Source organism: Heptranchias perlo, chromosome 1 (assembly GCF_035084215.1).
Source record: "Heptranchias perlo isolate sHepPer1 chromosome 1, sHepPer1.hap1, whole genome shotgun sequence".
NCBI lineage: Eukaryota > Metazoa > Chordata > Chondrichthyes > Hexanchiformes > Hexanchidae > Heptranchias > Heptranchias perlo.
The window spans coordinates 72,324,628-72,340,965 of record NC_090325.1 but is presented as its reverse complement, the minus strand read 5'-3'; the positions used below and the strand labels follow the sequence as shown (position 1 = coordinate 72,340,965).

General features: G+C 43.3%; 2 protein-coding genes across 4 annotated transcripts in view; one reads left to right on the top strand and one right to left on the bottom strand.

The window, feature by feature from the left end:
• The window catches only part of cwc27 (CWC27 spliceosome associated cyclophilin), a 304,048-nt gene extending 291,286 nt beyond the window's left edge, over positions 1-12,762 (bottom strand). Inside the window, exon 1 of one of the 2 annotated variants that reach the window (XM_067986629.1) lies at positions 12,335-12,762. In XM_067986629.1, the coding sequence (XP_067842730.1) occupies positions 12,335-12,376 (42 nt within the window). In that variant the 5' untranslated portion in view covers positions 12,377-12,762. The remainder of the gene's footprint in view (positions 1-12,334) is intronic. The other variant, XM_067986639.1, reaches the window with a different exon arrangement.
• The window catches only part of srek1ip1 (SREK1-interacting protein 1), a 46,869-nt gene continuing 42,972 nt past the window's right edge, over positions 12,442-16,338 (top strand). The window contains exon 1 of one of the 2 annotated variants that reach the window (XM_067986661.1): positions 12,442-13,062. In XM_067986661.1, the coding sequence (XP_067842762.1) occupies positions 13,050-13,062 (13 nt within the window). In that variant the 5' untranslated portion in view covers positions 12,442-13,049. The remainder of the gene's footprint in view (positions 13,063-16,338) is intronic. The other variant, XM_067986652.1, reaches the window with a different exon arrangement.

Sequence of the window (16,338 nt, the reverse complement as noted above, 5' to 3'; positions counted from 1 at the left end):
AATACTGTAACTCAAATTAGGATAAAGAAAGACACTTTGTCTTTGTCTTTGGAATGTTTGCACTTTCTATTAACAAAGCACAGGTGATAATGTGATGCTTTGTTCAAAATTGAATGGATATGTGTTTTTTTTAAGAATGCAAGATAGGATGAGGAACAACACTCTAGCCTGTCTGTCTCTCTATGTTTAATATGCATTCTGAAGTTTACAGTATAATTCAAAAACTGCAACAGGTATATTTTCTGTTTCTCTCTCTCCTCCTCACTCACCAACATAGCTCTCCATTATGTCCTTTAGCTTTTCTTTGAATAATTTTGGAAAAACAACAAATAGAATGTGCTAGAGACAGAGAAAAGCATTCCACTATTTGGTTAGCTTAAAGGCTACTGATGCAGCCTGTGAAACCATGCACACTGCACATGCTCAGACTGCCTTCAGCTAACAGAGTCACCACACTGGGCAAAAAGATCAAATCCAAGCCTAGGTTTTTGGGAGAGGCTGAGATCTTCAAGTAATTTTACACAAAAACAATTCAGGAAGCATTTTTTGGGGGAAAAAAAAATCACACCACCTAGTGGCATGAAAAATAATAGTGATAAGTGAGTGTTAATTAAAACACTAGTGGATCTCCTAAGGCATTCTACATGTTAAATTGGATAGTATGGTCTCTCCCTTACCTGTCTCTGTTGTCTTTGGATTGCTGTTTCTCTCTATCCATCTTCTTCTGCTTCTCTCTCTCTCTAATTCTTTTTGCTTCTTTCTTTCTTTCTTTTTCTTTACTTTTGGGTGGGAGGTGGTGAGTAGCGTGGTGTGGCAGAAAAAGAGCCACCGACAACTGCAGGCTGCATTTTCTGGGGGTGACTGCAGGAGGCACCCATCCTGACTCATTCTTCCTCCATCACCTCACTCCCATCATGTCCCTTTCACCTTTCCACTAACCCCTCCCCTTCCTAACAGCCCCTTCTCTTCTGTTTTGAACTTTCCATTCATCCTTTGTATTCCACCCCCCCCCCACCGCTCTCCTGTTACTGACGTCACCTTTAACCTTCCATACACTTCCCCTCAATCCCACTCACACCTGCCCAAGGATGGGTGGCAGGATCTAAATCTGCTTCTCTCCTCCCTTCCTATCTGAGACTTTGTTTGCTTTCAAAATTCAACTTTATGTAAAAAAAATGAAATCAAATTAAGATGAGAAAAGACACTGTATGCCTCACTGTAATCTCGATTACCGATTATGGGTAATTAAAATGTTCACATTTCTATGAGCAAAACACAAATGCTAATTGGAGTCTGTTAGCTTCAATAATTAACTTTTTTTTTAAAATTAACTCAAATTAGGATGAGGAAAGGGTTATTATGCTTTCAAAAGTTTGTAGACCACCAATGAAAATATACAGTGTGTAATCAGTACATATGCACACACATAATCTCTACATTTTAAAAGACAATATAAACTTTGCCTGATTAGTGATTTTGAAATGTGTCATCTTGCTCATCTTCAAATAATTTTGAAAAACAACTGAAGGAAAAAAAAGACAGCAGTTCAGCTGTGAACAGTACTGATGTATACTGGGAAATTAGGTACACTGCACATATTTAGACTGCACAATCCAAATTCACGTAACAGAATCAGAACTCTAGACAAAAATATCAAGTCCAAGCCCAGGCTTTTGGGAGAGGCTGTGGTCTTCAAGTAGAAACCTTAATGAAGGCATTAAAGACGCATAAGACAATTCAATGGAGACATTTAATCATGTTATTTTGAAATAAGTAGTTTTAAAATTTTAAAATCTTAGACTTACAAATTTCAGTTAGAAAGAAAAAATGCTGGATGATTTATTTTTCCAAAAAGCATTTTGAATGATCCCAAGATGCTTCACAGAAGCTTGATCAGACAAAGGTTGACACAGCCAAAGAAGGAAATATTAGAAGGGGTCACTAAAAACTTGGTCAAAGAGGTAGGTTTTAAGGAGGGTCTTAAAGGAGAAGAGGTGGAGCAGAGGTTTAGGCAGGTAATTCTAGAGCTTAGGGCCTAGACAGCTGAAGGCATGGACACCAATGGTGGGGTGACAGGAGTGGGGGATGCGCAAGAGGCCAGGTTACAGAGATAGAGAGGGCGAAGCCATGAAGGGATGTGAACATGAGGTTGAGAATTTTAAATTGGAGACGTTGAGGAACCGGGAGCAAACGTAAGTCAGTGAGCACAAGGGTGATGGGCGGGCAGGACCTGGTGTGGTTTAGGATACAGGCAGCGGAGTTTTGAATGAGCTGATGTTTATGTAGGGTGGAGGATAGGAGGCTGGCCAGAAGAACATTAGAATAGTTGAGTCCAGAGGTGACAAAAGTATGGATGAGTGTTTTGACAGCAGATTGGCTGAGGGAGTGGCGGAAACGGGCAAAGTTCAGAGGTGAAAGTAGGTGATCTTTGGAAGAGGATATGGGGTCGGAAGCTCAGCTCAAAGTCAAATAGGACACCTAGGTTATGATCAGTTTGATTCAACCTGGGACAGTTGCCAAGGGGCAGGATGAAATCGGTGACGAGTGAACAGAGTTTGTTGGGGGTGGGGGGGAGGGGGTGAGGGGTCGTCCGAAGACTTCAGTCTTCCCAATGTTTAACTGAAGGAAACTATGGCTCATCCAGGACTGGATGTTGGACAAGCAGGCTTACAACACAGAGGCAATGGAGGGGTCAAGATAGGTGGTGGAGAGGTAGAGCTGGGTATAATCAGTATACAAGTGGAACTTGACACCAAGTGGAATTTTAACACCCCCCACAATAGGCAGGGGGAGGGGGGAGGGGGGGGGGAAAGGCATTAAATTGGTAAAAATGTGAAACCCAACTCCAATCCGCTGCGAAGGCGCCTAATTCCGGATTAACCGCAGCAGATTAGGGGGTGTCCGAGTAACCCGCTCTGGAGAGGCGGGTCAGTGATTTTAATATTTAATTGAAGCTCCGTTCCTCTGATTTCGGCAGACATTTGAATTTAATGGCTGTAGGACGGGTTTCCCAGGGCTCGGGAAATCTGGCAACCGAGAGCTGCCGGATCCAGCAGGTTGGTGCATATCCAGCACTGCTTGTGGGCCAGGAGGAGCGGGAGTGCTTTCATTGGCTCATCAAGCAAACCGTATGCTGCGATCTCTCCCTCACATCGATCGTCCGTTCCACCCCCCCCCCACCCCGCAATCTCCCTCCCCCACCCCCCTCCAACTGCCAACTCTTGTGAGGCCCTGCCGTTAAATTCGGCAGGACCTCCGCCTTCCCGAAATTTCCGGGCTTCCTGGCCGCTGACACGCTCCCCCGCTCCCTCTTTGCAAATATCGGAGCCTATGTCTTCATATATCCTTATATCGCTGATGGGGCAGCATGTAGATGATGAATTGGAGGGGGCCAAAGATAGATTCTTGGAGGACTCCAGAGATAACGATGTGGGGGCAGGAACAGAAGTCATTGCTCGAGATTCTATGGCTGTGATTTGGATAGGTAAGAGTGCAACCAAGCAAGGGTAGTCCCACTCAGCTGGACAATGGAGGAGAATAGTTGGGAGGAGGAGGATGTGGTCGACTGTGTCAAGGGCTGCAGAGAGGTTGAGAAGGATGAGGGGAGATAGTGCACCATGATCACGGTCATAGAGGATGTAATTTGTGACTACGATTTTAGCGCTACGGCAGGGCTGGAAACCTGATTGGAGAGATTCAATCATAGGACTGCAGGAAAGGGGCACAGATTTGGGAGGTGACAACACATTTAAGGATTTGAGAGGAAAGGGAGGTTGGAGATGGGGCAGTAATTTGCAAGGAAAGGGGTCAAGGGTGGTTATTTTGAGGGGGGGGTGACGACAGTTTTGAAAGCGAGCGGGACAGTACCAGAGGAGAGAAAACCATTTACAATGTCAGCTACCATGGGGGCTAGGAAGGGATGTTGCATGGTCAATAGTTTAATGGGAATGGGGTCGAAAGAACAAGAGGTGGGTCTCATGCACAAGATGAGTTTGGACAGGAATTGAGGGAAGATAGGAGAGATACTAGAGAAAGACACGAGTTCAGGGCTGGCTGCAGTGGGGTGGGGGGGGGGGGGGGGGGGGGAGTGCAGCAACAGAGGCAGCTGAACGGATGGTCTCAATCTTGGTGAAAAAAAGTCCGTGAGCTACTTGCACTTGTTGGAGGTGGGGGCGGTGGGGTTTAAGGAGATGTTTGATGGTGGAGGAAAAAAGCTAGCGGGTTATCTTGGCATTTCAGAATCACAGTAGGTACAGCTCAGGAGGCCATTCGGCCCATTGTGCCTGTGCCGACTCTTAAAAAGAGCTATCCAATTAGTCCCATTCCCCTGCTCTTTCCCCATAGCCCTGTAAATTATTTCCCTTCAAGTATTTATCTAATTCCCTTTTGAAAGTTATTATTGAATCTACCTCACTGTACATTCCAGATCACTGCAACTCACTGTGTAAAAAAATGTTTCCTCATGTCGCCTCTGGTTCCTTTGCCAATTACCTTAAATCTGTGTCCTCTGGTTACCGACCCTTCTGCCACTGGAAACAGTTTCTCCTTATTTACTCTAATCAAAACTGTTCATGATTTTGAACACCTCTATCAAATCTCCCCTTAACTTTCTCTGTTTGGAGAACAACCCCAGTTTCTCCACATAACTGGAGACCCTCATCCCTGGTATCATTCTAGTAAATCTCTTCTGCACCCTCTCTAAGGCCTGGACATCCTTCCTAAAGTGTGCTGCCCAGAATTGAACACAGATGAGGCCAAAACAGTATTTTACAGAGGTTTAGCATAACTTCCTTGCTTTTGTACTCTATGCCTCTAGCAATAAAGCCCGGAATCCCATATACTTTAACAGCCATCTCAACTGGATAGTGAACAGTTTTGGCAATTTAAAAACCTGAGGTTTTTGTAGGTTTTATTTTTAATGTGAAAATGCAGGAGAAAATCAGTGGAGAAAAAATGGACTTGCAAAAACCTGGATAAATTGGAATCAGTAAAAAAGTTTTTATTTTGAACATCACTAAAACTCAAGAAAACCATCAAGGGGCTTAAAAGGTAGGTATAGTTAGGCTAAATGACAATTCATAATTATACGATTCAAAGAGGCTCCTTTTATAGATCACAATCAGACTTTCAATTACGCCTTAGTAATATTGAATAACCTGTGTTTACTGCTGTGGCTTCAGCCACTTACATGGCAGTAAAATGGCAAGATAAAAGCTGTTGGAGATTATGCACAGGGTAAGAGCTGTGATCTTGCTTTTAGTAAACAATACCTTGCTATGACCCGAGTCAGCATTTGACTGATGACCCTTGTCTTCAGAGGACTATCAATGTGGTAACTGTGTCAGTGCACTGCTGTCCTTGCTCCATACTCAATTAAGAATTAAAGGCTGACAGTTGCAGCTTTTAAAAAGTATAGTGCCCCAAAAAGCCAGTTCCCCTTCAAAAAAAAACCCAATTTTAACAACCTTTGTTTCTTTTCTTGCCAACAATCAGGTCCAAAGATGCACATGTATCACATGTGACATCAGTATGGAACATGCCACATGCGAAATACATACTATAATGAATCTCTGGAACTGACTTTTGATAAGAAAATAATGAGAATTTTTTTTGGGGGGGAGGGGGAGGGTTGTTCTCAAATTCAGGAGAATTTTTTTAAATCAATTCTCTACCCAAAACAAAATCTGGGAATTTATTGGTGCACAGCTGTAAATACTGATTTTAATGATCCTTATGGACATGTGATGGGTCAGAGGAAAGTTAGGATAGAGTTTTAGTTTTGGATTTTTATGCTAGATAGTCTCTTGGGTTCAATGTCACCGGTCACTCCTGTAAATAGACCTTGCACGCCCTATGATCTGGAGTGCCCAATATTTAGATAAGCGATAGCATGATTAAGAAATCGTTAGAGAAGCCTTAGTCCATATATTGGCTACTGACGTATAACAAGTGAAATCTTCTCCTTATAGAAGGCGGACTGAATAAGCTCTTCATTGAGACTAGCCACTTACATTTATACAGCACCTTCAAGGTCCTCAAGACATCCAATAGTGAATTTATTTTGAAATATAGTCACTGTTGTTATGGCAGCCCACTAGCAAGTCCCACCAACAACAATGAGGCAAATGATCAGTTAATCTGTTTTGGTGGTGCTGGTCAGGGTACCATAAGAACTTCCCTGCTCTATTTTGAATAGTGCCATGGTATCTTTTGGATCCATCCGGGCAGGCAAGTGGTTTAATGCCTCAAACAAAAGATAGCACCTCCAACACTGTAGCAATCCCTCAGTGAAGTGTCAGCCTAGAATAAGTGCTCAAGCCTTCCAGTTGGGCTTGAATCCTTATGAATCACAGATGAGAGTGCTACCACTGACTTAAGCTGACATTTGCAGTACCTGGTATATTTACATAAAATACACGAACAGTACGCAGGTTTCAGTGAGAATACCCTTCTTACACTCCTCAGTTTATAAAAACAATAAAAGATGTAAATTTCTGTCTTTCCAAACATGGGCCATTGACACTAGATTAACCATTCACGGCTAAGCAGGTTAAGGTTTTAAAGTACAGTTAGCCTTCTTGCTGCGAAAATCAGACACTGTCAGAAACTGAGCCTAACTCTCTGTGAACTTTCTTAACTCCGTGATATGAAATCTTTGCTCACTACATAAGGACCTGCCACTTTCTTCAAAGAACTGTGAAATAGCTGTCAGTCACTACTCTTTGATTTAAGGCCAGATGTCACACAAATATCTGCCTGATTGTGTTTGATTCTGTGCAAATCAAATAGAACATTTCAGGTGTTGCAAGGAGCTTTCTCTCACCTCCTCCAACCTGCTCTCTCTCTTCCCCCCTCCAACACGCTCTCCCATCCCGCCTTTCCAACTCTCGTTCACCCACCCCTTCACCAATTCTTGGGGTATGATTTGAAATACAGTATCAAATCAGCATGGGGGCCAGGAGGGAAGTTGGGTGGTCAGCAGTTTAGTGGGAATAGGGTTGAGAGAGCAGGATGTGGGTCTCATGGACAAGATGATTTCAGAGAGGACATGAGCAGAGATAGGAGAGAAACATGAGAAAGATGCAAGTTCAGGGCTAGGGCAGGGGAGAACCTTAGGGGAAAGCTTGGCTTGGTGGGCAGGGGGAAGGGAGAGCTGCGCAGAGGCAGCTGAACAGAGGGTCTCAATGTTGGTAACAAAGAGGTCCATGAGCTCCTCGTACTTGTTGGAGGGGAGGGTGGAGGGGGCAGGGGAGAGGAGTTTAAGGATACAATTGATAGTGGAGAAAAGAAGCCGAGGTTTCGCATCCAGGATGATCCTGGAGAAACTAGCAGTTTTGGCAGAGGAAAGCAGGGCCTGATAGCCGCTGATGTGGTCCAGCCAGATCTGGCGAAGAATGGCTAAACAGTTGTGCACCATAAACATTCAAATCGCATCCCTTGGACTTAAGGGAACTAAGATGGGGGGGGCCTTACCAAGGGGAATGAGCAAGGTGGGAGAATCAGGGTTTTACTGGGGACAAGGGCATCAAAAGTGGAGGTGAGGGTGTGATTGAGCAGATTAGTAGCTGCAGAAGATTTATGGCCAATGGAAGGCCAAAGGCTAGACATTTGGGAGTCTGAAATATCTATTCAATTCCCCTTTAAATTTTTTGCATACTATCTGACTGCACTGCATCCCTGGGAAGATACATAGGTGTCAACCATGGCAACACTCTCGCCTGAGTCAGAAGGTTGTGAGTTCAAGGCCCACCCCAGGGACCTGAGCACAAAATTTAGGCTGGCATTTCATTGCAGTACTGCACTGTTGGAGGTGCCATCTTTCCGATGAGACGTCAAACCGGGGCCCCGTCTGCCCTCTCAGGTGGACGTACAGGATCCCATGACACAATTTGGAAGAACAGCAGAGGAGTTCGCCCCATTGTCCTGACCAACATTTATCCCTCAACCAACATTACTAAAATTCACTTCCATTCACTCCACGAGAGCGGAGGCCTGAGAGGAGAAGAGAAGCGGAGGCCCGAGAGGAGAGCACTTACAGTTAAGGCCAAATCACACAGATAGAAATTTGAAAGAGTGATGTCACTGGACAGCAGGTAGGTGATTGGTGGTGAATATTACCATTTTTTTTGCTCTCTAAGTTAGGGCAGTGGGTTAAACTAAGAGCTGGGAAACCATAACTTGCTATTACTTTATTAAATTAATAACTTAAACTAGATTAACTAATTAGTTAATAAAACTAAAAATATCAAGTCAATAAAAATTCTAATTAAGTAAATAAATAAAACAAGGTTAGATAGAGATGGCAGGGCAGGTGGTGTGTCATAACTGCAGCATGTGGGAGTTTATGGACAGCAATGTGATCCCGGACAACCACATCTACAGTAAGTGTCTGCAACTCAAGGAACTTCAGCTCAGAATTGTTGAGCTGGAGTCCAAGCTGCAGACATTGCAATGCATCAGGAAGGGGGGACAGTTATCTGGACACTTTGATCCAGGAGGCAATTACACCCCTTAGGTTATAGGCAGCGGTTTAGATTTGGTCAGTGGTCAGGGACAGGAGGGTGTGACTGTGAGTCAGGCAGGTATGGGGACCCAGGATGCAGTGATGGAGGAGCCTCAGCCCGTGGCCTTATCCAACAGGTACGGGGTACTTGCCACCTGTATGGATGAGATCAAAGACTGCAGGGAGGATGGGGAAACTGACCACGGCACCATTCAAGTGGAGGGGGGGTTGTGAGTAAAAAGGAATGTGGTTGTGGTAGTGGATAGTATAGTCAGGGGGATAGTTACTGTCCTCTGCAGCTGCAATCAGGAGTCCCAAAGTCTGTGTTGCCTGCCCGATGCCAGGGTTAAGGACATTTCTTTGCGGCTGGAAAAGGACTTGGAGCATGAGGGGGAGGATCCAGTTGTTGTGGTCCATGTAGGAACCAACAACATAGGTAGAACTAGGAATGAGGTTCTGTTGAGGCAGTATGAGGAACTAGGGACCAAATTAAAAAGCAGAACTTCAAAAGGTAATAATCGCTGGATTACGGGCAAATTAGCAAAAGATCAAACAGATTAGATGGTTAAATGCATGGCTGAAAGAGTGGCGTGGGAAGCAGGGGTTACAATTCATGGGGCACTGGCACCAGTACTGGGGAAGGCGGGAGCTGTTCCATTGGGACGGGCTCCACTTGAACCAGACTGGGACCAGTGTCCTGGCGAATCAAATAACTAGGGCGGTAGATAGGGCTTTAAATTAATAAGGGAGGGAGCGGGGGGAAGAGAAGGGTTCATTAACGGGTAATTTTATCAGTCTAAAAAGAAAAGTCAAGGCTGTAGAGCAGAGTAGCGGTTTGGGTAAAATCAAGTAATGTCAGGAAGGGACAGAGAGTTTAACAAAGGTAATAGGGCATTATTGACTAAGGTCACATCAGGGAAAAAAAGTAAAAAGTTAAAATTAAAGGCGCTGTATCTGAATGCACGAAGCATTCACAGCAAGACAGATGAATTAATGGCACGAATAGAAATAAATAGGTTTGATCTAGTAGCCATTACTGAGACATGGTTGCAGAGTGACCAAGGTTGGGTACTAAATATTCCAGGGTACTTGACTTTTAGAAAAGATAAGCAAAATGGAAGGGGGGGGGGGGGTAGCCCTGATAAAAAAGGATGAGAAAGACAGTAGTGAGAAAGGATCTTAGCTCAGAAAATCAGGATGCAGAATCAGTATGGGTGGAGCTAAGAAATAACAAGGGGCAGAAAACACTGGTGGGAGTGGTTTACAGACCCCCTAACAGTAGTCATAGTGTTGGACAGAGTATAAATCAGGTAATTAGAGGAGCATGTAACAAGGGTAATGCAATAATCATGGGGGACTTTAATCTTCATATAGACTGGGCAAACCAAATTGGCAAAAGTAGTTTGGAGGACGAGTTCATGGAAAGTATTCGAGACAGTTTTCTAGAACAATATGTCGAGGAACCATCCAGGGATTAGACTATTTTGGATCTAGTATTGTGTAATGAGATAGGATTAATTAGTAATTTTGTAATAAAGGATCCTCTGGGGAAGAGTGATCATAATATGATAGAATTTCATACTGAGTTCCAGAGTGATGTAGTTAAGTCCGAAACTAGGGTCTCAAATTTAAACAAGGTCAATTATGTAGGTATGAGGGGCGAGTTGGCTACGGTAGATTGGGAAATTAGATTAAAAGATATGACAGTAGATAAGCATTGGTGAACATTTAAAGAAATAATTCATAATTCCCAATGAACATACATACCCTTGAGGAATAAAAACTCCACAGGAAAAGTGATCCAACCATGGCTAACTAGAGAAGTTAAGGATAGTATTAGATTAAAAGAAGAGGCTTATAATGTTGCCAAAAAGAGTAGTAAGCCTGAGGATTGGGAGGGTTTTAGAAATCAGCAAATAACAAAGAAACTGATAAAGAGGGAGAAAATTGAACATGAGACTAAACTTGCAAGAAATTTAGAAACAGTGTGTAAGAGTTTCTACAGGTATATAAAAAGGAAGAGATTAGCGAAGGTAAACATGGGTCCCTTAGATGCAGCGACAGGAAAATTATAATGGGCAATAAGGAAATGGCAGAGACGTTAAACAAATATTTTATATCTGTCTTCACAGCAGAAGACACAAAAAACGTACTGGAAATAGTGGGGAACCAAGGGTCTAATGAGAGGAAGGAACTTAAAGTAATTAAGATTAGTAAAGAAAAAGTTTTAGAAAAATTGTTGGGAGTAAAAGCCGACAAATCCCCTGGACCTGATGGCCCATATCCCAGAGTTCTAAAAGAGGTGGCTGCAGAGATAGTGGACCCATTGGTTTTGATCTTCCAGAATTCCCTAGTTTCTAGAACGGTCCCCGTGGATTGGAAGGTAGCAGATATAACTCCGCTATTCAAGAGAGGGAGAGAGAAAGCAGGGAACTATAGGCCAGTTAGCCTGACATCAGTAGTCGGGAAAATGCTAGAATCTATTATTAAGGACGTAATAACAGAGCACTTAGAAAAATCATAATATGTTTATGCAGCGTCAACACCTGGAGTACTGTGTGCAGTTTTGGTCTCCTTACCTAAGGAAGGATATACTTGCCTTAAAGGCAGTGCAACAAAGGTTCACGAGATTGATTCCTGGGATAAGAGGGTTGTCCTATGAGGAAAGATTGAGTAGAATGGGCCTATACTCGCTAGAGTTTAGAAGAATGAGAGGTGATCTCATTGAAACGTACAAGATTCTAAGAGGGCTTGACAGGGTATATGCTGAGAGGACGTTTCCCCTGGTTGGAGAGTCTAGAACTAGAGGACATTGTCTCAGGATAAGGGGTCAGATATTTAGGACTGAGATTTGAAGGAATTTCTTTACTCAGAGGGTCGTGAATATTTGGAACGCTCTTCCCCAGAGGGCTGTGGATTGCTCACTCGTTGAGTATATTCAAGACTGAGATCGATAGATTTTTGGACTCTAAGGGAATCAAGGGATATGGGGATCTGGCAGGAAAGTGGAGTTGAGGTTGAAGATCAGCCATGATCTTATCGAATGCTCGTGGGGCCTCACGGCCTACTCCTGCTCATATTTCTTATGTTCTTAAACAGGTTATCTGGTCATTACCTCCTTGCTGTGCACAAATTGGCTGCCGTGTTTCTTACATTACAACAGTGATGACACTTCAAAAGGTCACTGATTTGAAACGTTAACTCTGTTTCTCTCTCCACAGATGCTACCTGACCTGCTGAGTATTTCCAGCATTTTCTGTTCTCATTTCAGATTTCCAGCATTGGCAGTATTTTGCTTTGGCTTCAAAAGTAATTAATTGGCTGTAAAGCACTTTGGGGTGTCCTGAGGTCGTGAATGGCCATATATAAGTGCAAGTCTTTCTTCCTACATCCATCCAGTAACATCTCCTGTGTCCATGTATAGCAAAGTTAGGTGTACAGGCAACTGATATCAAGGTTGTAATGATGTATAGAGGTGATCAAACTCTCTATGGAACACAGCAATACCGGAGCTACCAGGGCACCACCGAAAGCAACCGGTCACAAATGAATAACCAAGTCCATTAGAGAATTTGCTCGATCGCCTTTTTGGAAGGGAAGAGATTATTTTGTTTTACAACACCTTCAAGAAATTAAATTAGATAAAGTCCATGATCGTAGGGGCAATTTGTACATGGTCTGTCGAAGAAACTAGACCCATTGGTGAAACGGCCTAATTATTGAACGAGTTTACATGAATCACCCCACCGGGACCCGAGAAGCACATGATCTACGGAAGACACTAACTGGAGTCCTGAGCTCTGGGACACCAAGCTGCGGACATTACTTTACCTTCCCACTGCTCGGCGGCTCTTGGATGTAGATGTTGCTCATCGCGGCGGTTTCGAGCCAAGCCCCGTTCAAACTCCCGGAATCTGCGCGCGCGCGCGCTCGCGCTCCTCACCAACGGTCGCAGCCACGGCCTGAATTTACCGCCATGTTTACAGAGCTCAAGTTCCGTTCCAATGAGAGGGGGGCGGCGGGTAGGAAGCAGTCCCGGACCCAGCCGGACTACAAACGCAATGGAATATCAACTCCGGAGAAAAAAAACAACAATATTTGGAAGCACTGCCTATGAAAACATTGTTTCCAAAAATATCCAGTTACTCCAGCGGCTCCCCAAGGAACACCCCGAAATTTTACTTTATTTCTTCACGTCTCATCCCTCGCGCCCGAGTGATCTGCTCTTGTTGTGACGGTGGTTCCCTGGAAAACACGTCCTGAAAGCAAACAGGCTCTTTGAGGGTTTATAACATTGACTCACAAACAGAGGCATTAACTGTAACCGGAAGATATAGGACCTTTAGTGTCTTGCACGATTCTAAAAAAAAGTTAAAATCCAATATTTATTGTTATTCTTGCGACGTTTGCTTTTGTCGTTGCGGTTACAAGGGTTGTCCGATAACGTACGTGGCTGGTGGGAAGGTGTTAAAGGCTGCACCAGATAGGCAGATGCGCCTCCGAGCTGTTGATTTCGTCTGGAATTAGTATCGAATGGAATTCTTCAATGGCTTTTGCAGGTGAATATATATATACATATATTTAAAATGTAATGATTTGTACCTTATGCATAGAGCTCTCGCTTTGTTTTATGGCATATTTCAGCAATATAAGTGGAGGGGAATCGAAACTTTGAAAGTGCTTCAAAGATCAATCGGAGGAAGTGTGACTCTATCGAGATCTTGTGTTTAGTATTTGAAAGAGCAGCAAATCACCGGATGGATATGAAAAAGAAACGGCGTTCAGCTCAACCATCGAGGGAAACCCACGGCCCCATTATCACCCCCGCCGCCGCCGCCAATAACCGACCTGAAAATAAAGTAAAGAATAGTCAGCACAGATTTCAAAAGGGTTGGTGATGCTTGACCAAACTTACTGAATTATTTGAAGAAGTACATAAAGAGTAGACAAGCGTATTGCAGTGCCTGTAATATACATGGACTTTCAAAAGGCCTTTGTACCGCATAGTAGACTCATGACCAAGGTCAGAGCATGTGGAGTCAGGGGACAAGTAGCAGAATGGATAGCAAGCTGGCTACAAAACAGAAGAGAGTAAGGGTTAAAGGAAGTTACTCAGACTGGGAGAAGATGGACGTGGTGTTTCACAAGGATCGGTGCTTGGACCACTGTTGTAGAATTGTAGAATCATTGAATGGTCACAGCACAGAAGGAGGCCATTGAGCCCATGCTGGCTCTTTGTAAGAGCAATCGAGTTAATCCCGTAGCCCTGCAATTTTTTTCCCCTTCGAATATTTATCCAATTCCTTTTCGAAAGCCACGATTGAATCTGCTTCCACCACCCTTTCAGGTAGCGCATTCGAGACTATAACTCACTCGTTGCGTAAAAAAGTTTTTCCTCATATCGCCTTTGGTTCTTTTGCCAATCATCTTAAATCTGTGTCCTCTGGTTCTTGACCCTTCTGCCAATGGGAACAGTTTCTCTTTATTTACTTTATCTAAACCCTCCATGATTTTGAACACTTCTATCACATCTCCTCTTAACATTCTCTACTCTAAGGAGAACAACCCAGCTTACGAACATACGAATTAGGAGCAGGAATAGGCCTGATAAGATCATGGCTGATCTGATTGCGACCTTAACCCTACTTTCCCATCTACCTACTATAACCTTTGACTCCCTTGTTAATCAGGAATCTATCTAACTCAGCCTTAAAAATATTCAATGACCCTGCCTCCACTGCTCTCTGTGGAAGGGAGTTCCATAGACTCACGACCCTCTGAGAGAAAAAAATTCTCCTCATCTCCGTCTTAAATGGCAGATCCCTTATTTTTAAACTGTGGCCCCTAGTTCTAGTCTCTCCCACAAGCAGAAACATCCTCTCAGCATCTACTCCTTCTAGTCCCCTCAGGATCTTATATGTTTCAATTAGATCACCTCTCATTCTTCTAAACTCCAGTGTATACAGGCCCAACTTGTCCAACCTTTCCTCATAAAATAACCCCTCATCCCAGCAATCAGTGGAGTGAACCTTCTCTGAACCACCTCCAAAGCATTTATGTCCTTTCTTAAATAAGGAGACCAAAACTGCCAACAGTATTCTAGATGTGGTCTCACCAATGCCCTGTACAACTGTAACAAAACATCTCTACTTTTATATTCCATTCCCCTTGCAATAAATGACAACATTCCATTTGCCTTCCTAATCACTTGCTGTACCTGCCTACTAACTTTTTGTGATTCATGTACTAGGACACCCAAATCCCTCTGTACTTCAGAGTTCTGCAATCTCTCTCCATTTAAATCATATACTGCTTTTCTATTCCTCCTGCCAAAGTGGACAAGTTCACATTTTCCCACATTATACTCCATCTGCCAAATTTTTGCCCACTCACTTAACCTATTTACATCCCTTTGCAGACTCCTTATGTCCTCTTCACAACTTACTTTCCATCTACCTTTGTGTCATCAGCAAATTTAGCAACCATACATTCGGTCCTTTCATCCAAGTCATTGATATAGATTGTAAATAGTTGAGGCCCAAGCACTGATCCCTGTGACACTCCACTCGTTACATCTTGCCAACCTGAAAATGACCCATTTATGCTACTCTCTGTTTCTTGTTAGCTAACCAATCCTTTATCCATGCTAATATGTTACCCCCTACACCATGAGATTTTATTTTGTGTATTAGCCTTTGATGTGGCACCTTGTCAAAAGCATTCGGGAAATCCAAGTACACCACATCCATAGCATCCCCTTTATCCATGTTACTTCCTCAAAGAACTCTAATAAATTAGTCAAACACGATTTCCCTTTCACAAGGCCATGTCGACTCTGCCTGATTGCATTGAGATTTTCTAAGTGCCCTGCTATAACCTCCTTAATAATAGATTCTAGCATTTTCCCTATGACAGATGTTAAGCTAACTGGCCTGTAGTTTCCTGCTTCCTGTCTCCCTCCTTTCTTGAATAGAGGAGTTACATTCACTATTTTACAATCTGATGGGATCCTTCCAGAATCTAGGGAATTTTGGAAAATTAATACCAATGCATCTACTATCTGCAGTCACTTCTTTCAAGACCCTAGGATGAAGTCCGTCAGGACCTGGGGACTTGTCAGCTTTTAATTTTCCTCCTCCAATTAAGTATTTTTACTCTAGATTGCTCCTTGTTCTTTTCCATAACTAATCTAAACTTTATGATACTATGGTTACTATTCCCTAAATGTTCCCCCACTGACACTTGCTCCACTTGACCCACTTCATTCCCCAGGACTAGATCCAGCAATGTCCCCTTCCTCATTGGGCCAAAAACATACTGATCAAGAATGTTCTCCTGAAACACACTTCAGAAATTCCTCCCCCTCTTTGCCCTTTACACTATCATGATCCCAGTCTATATTAGGATAGTTGAAGTCCCCCATTATCATTACCTAATAGTTCTTGTACCTCTCTGTTATTTCCCTGCAAATTTGCTCCTCTATATCCTTCCCACCAGTTGGTGGCCCGTAGAATACATCCAGTATTGTTATGACTCCTCTATTGTTTCTTAAGTTTAACCAAATAGATTCTGTCTTTGACCCAGTACATCCTCTTGCCAGCACTCAATATTCTCCTTAATCAATACTGCCACACCCCCCCACCCACCCTCTTTCTTTCCTTCCCTATCTTTCCTGAACACCTTGTATCCAGGAATATTTAGTACCCAATCCTGCCCTTTTTTGAGCCAGGTCTCCATTATCGCCACTACATCATATTCCCATGTGGCTTTTTGCGCCTGCAGCTCACCAACCTTATTTGCCATGCTTCATGCGTTTACACACATGCACTCTAAAC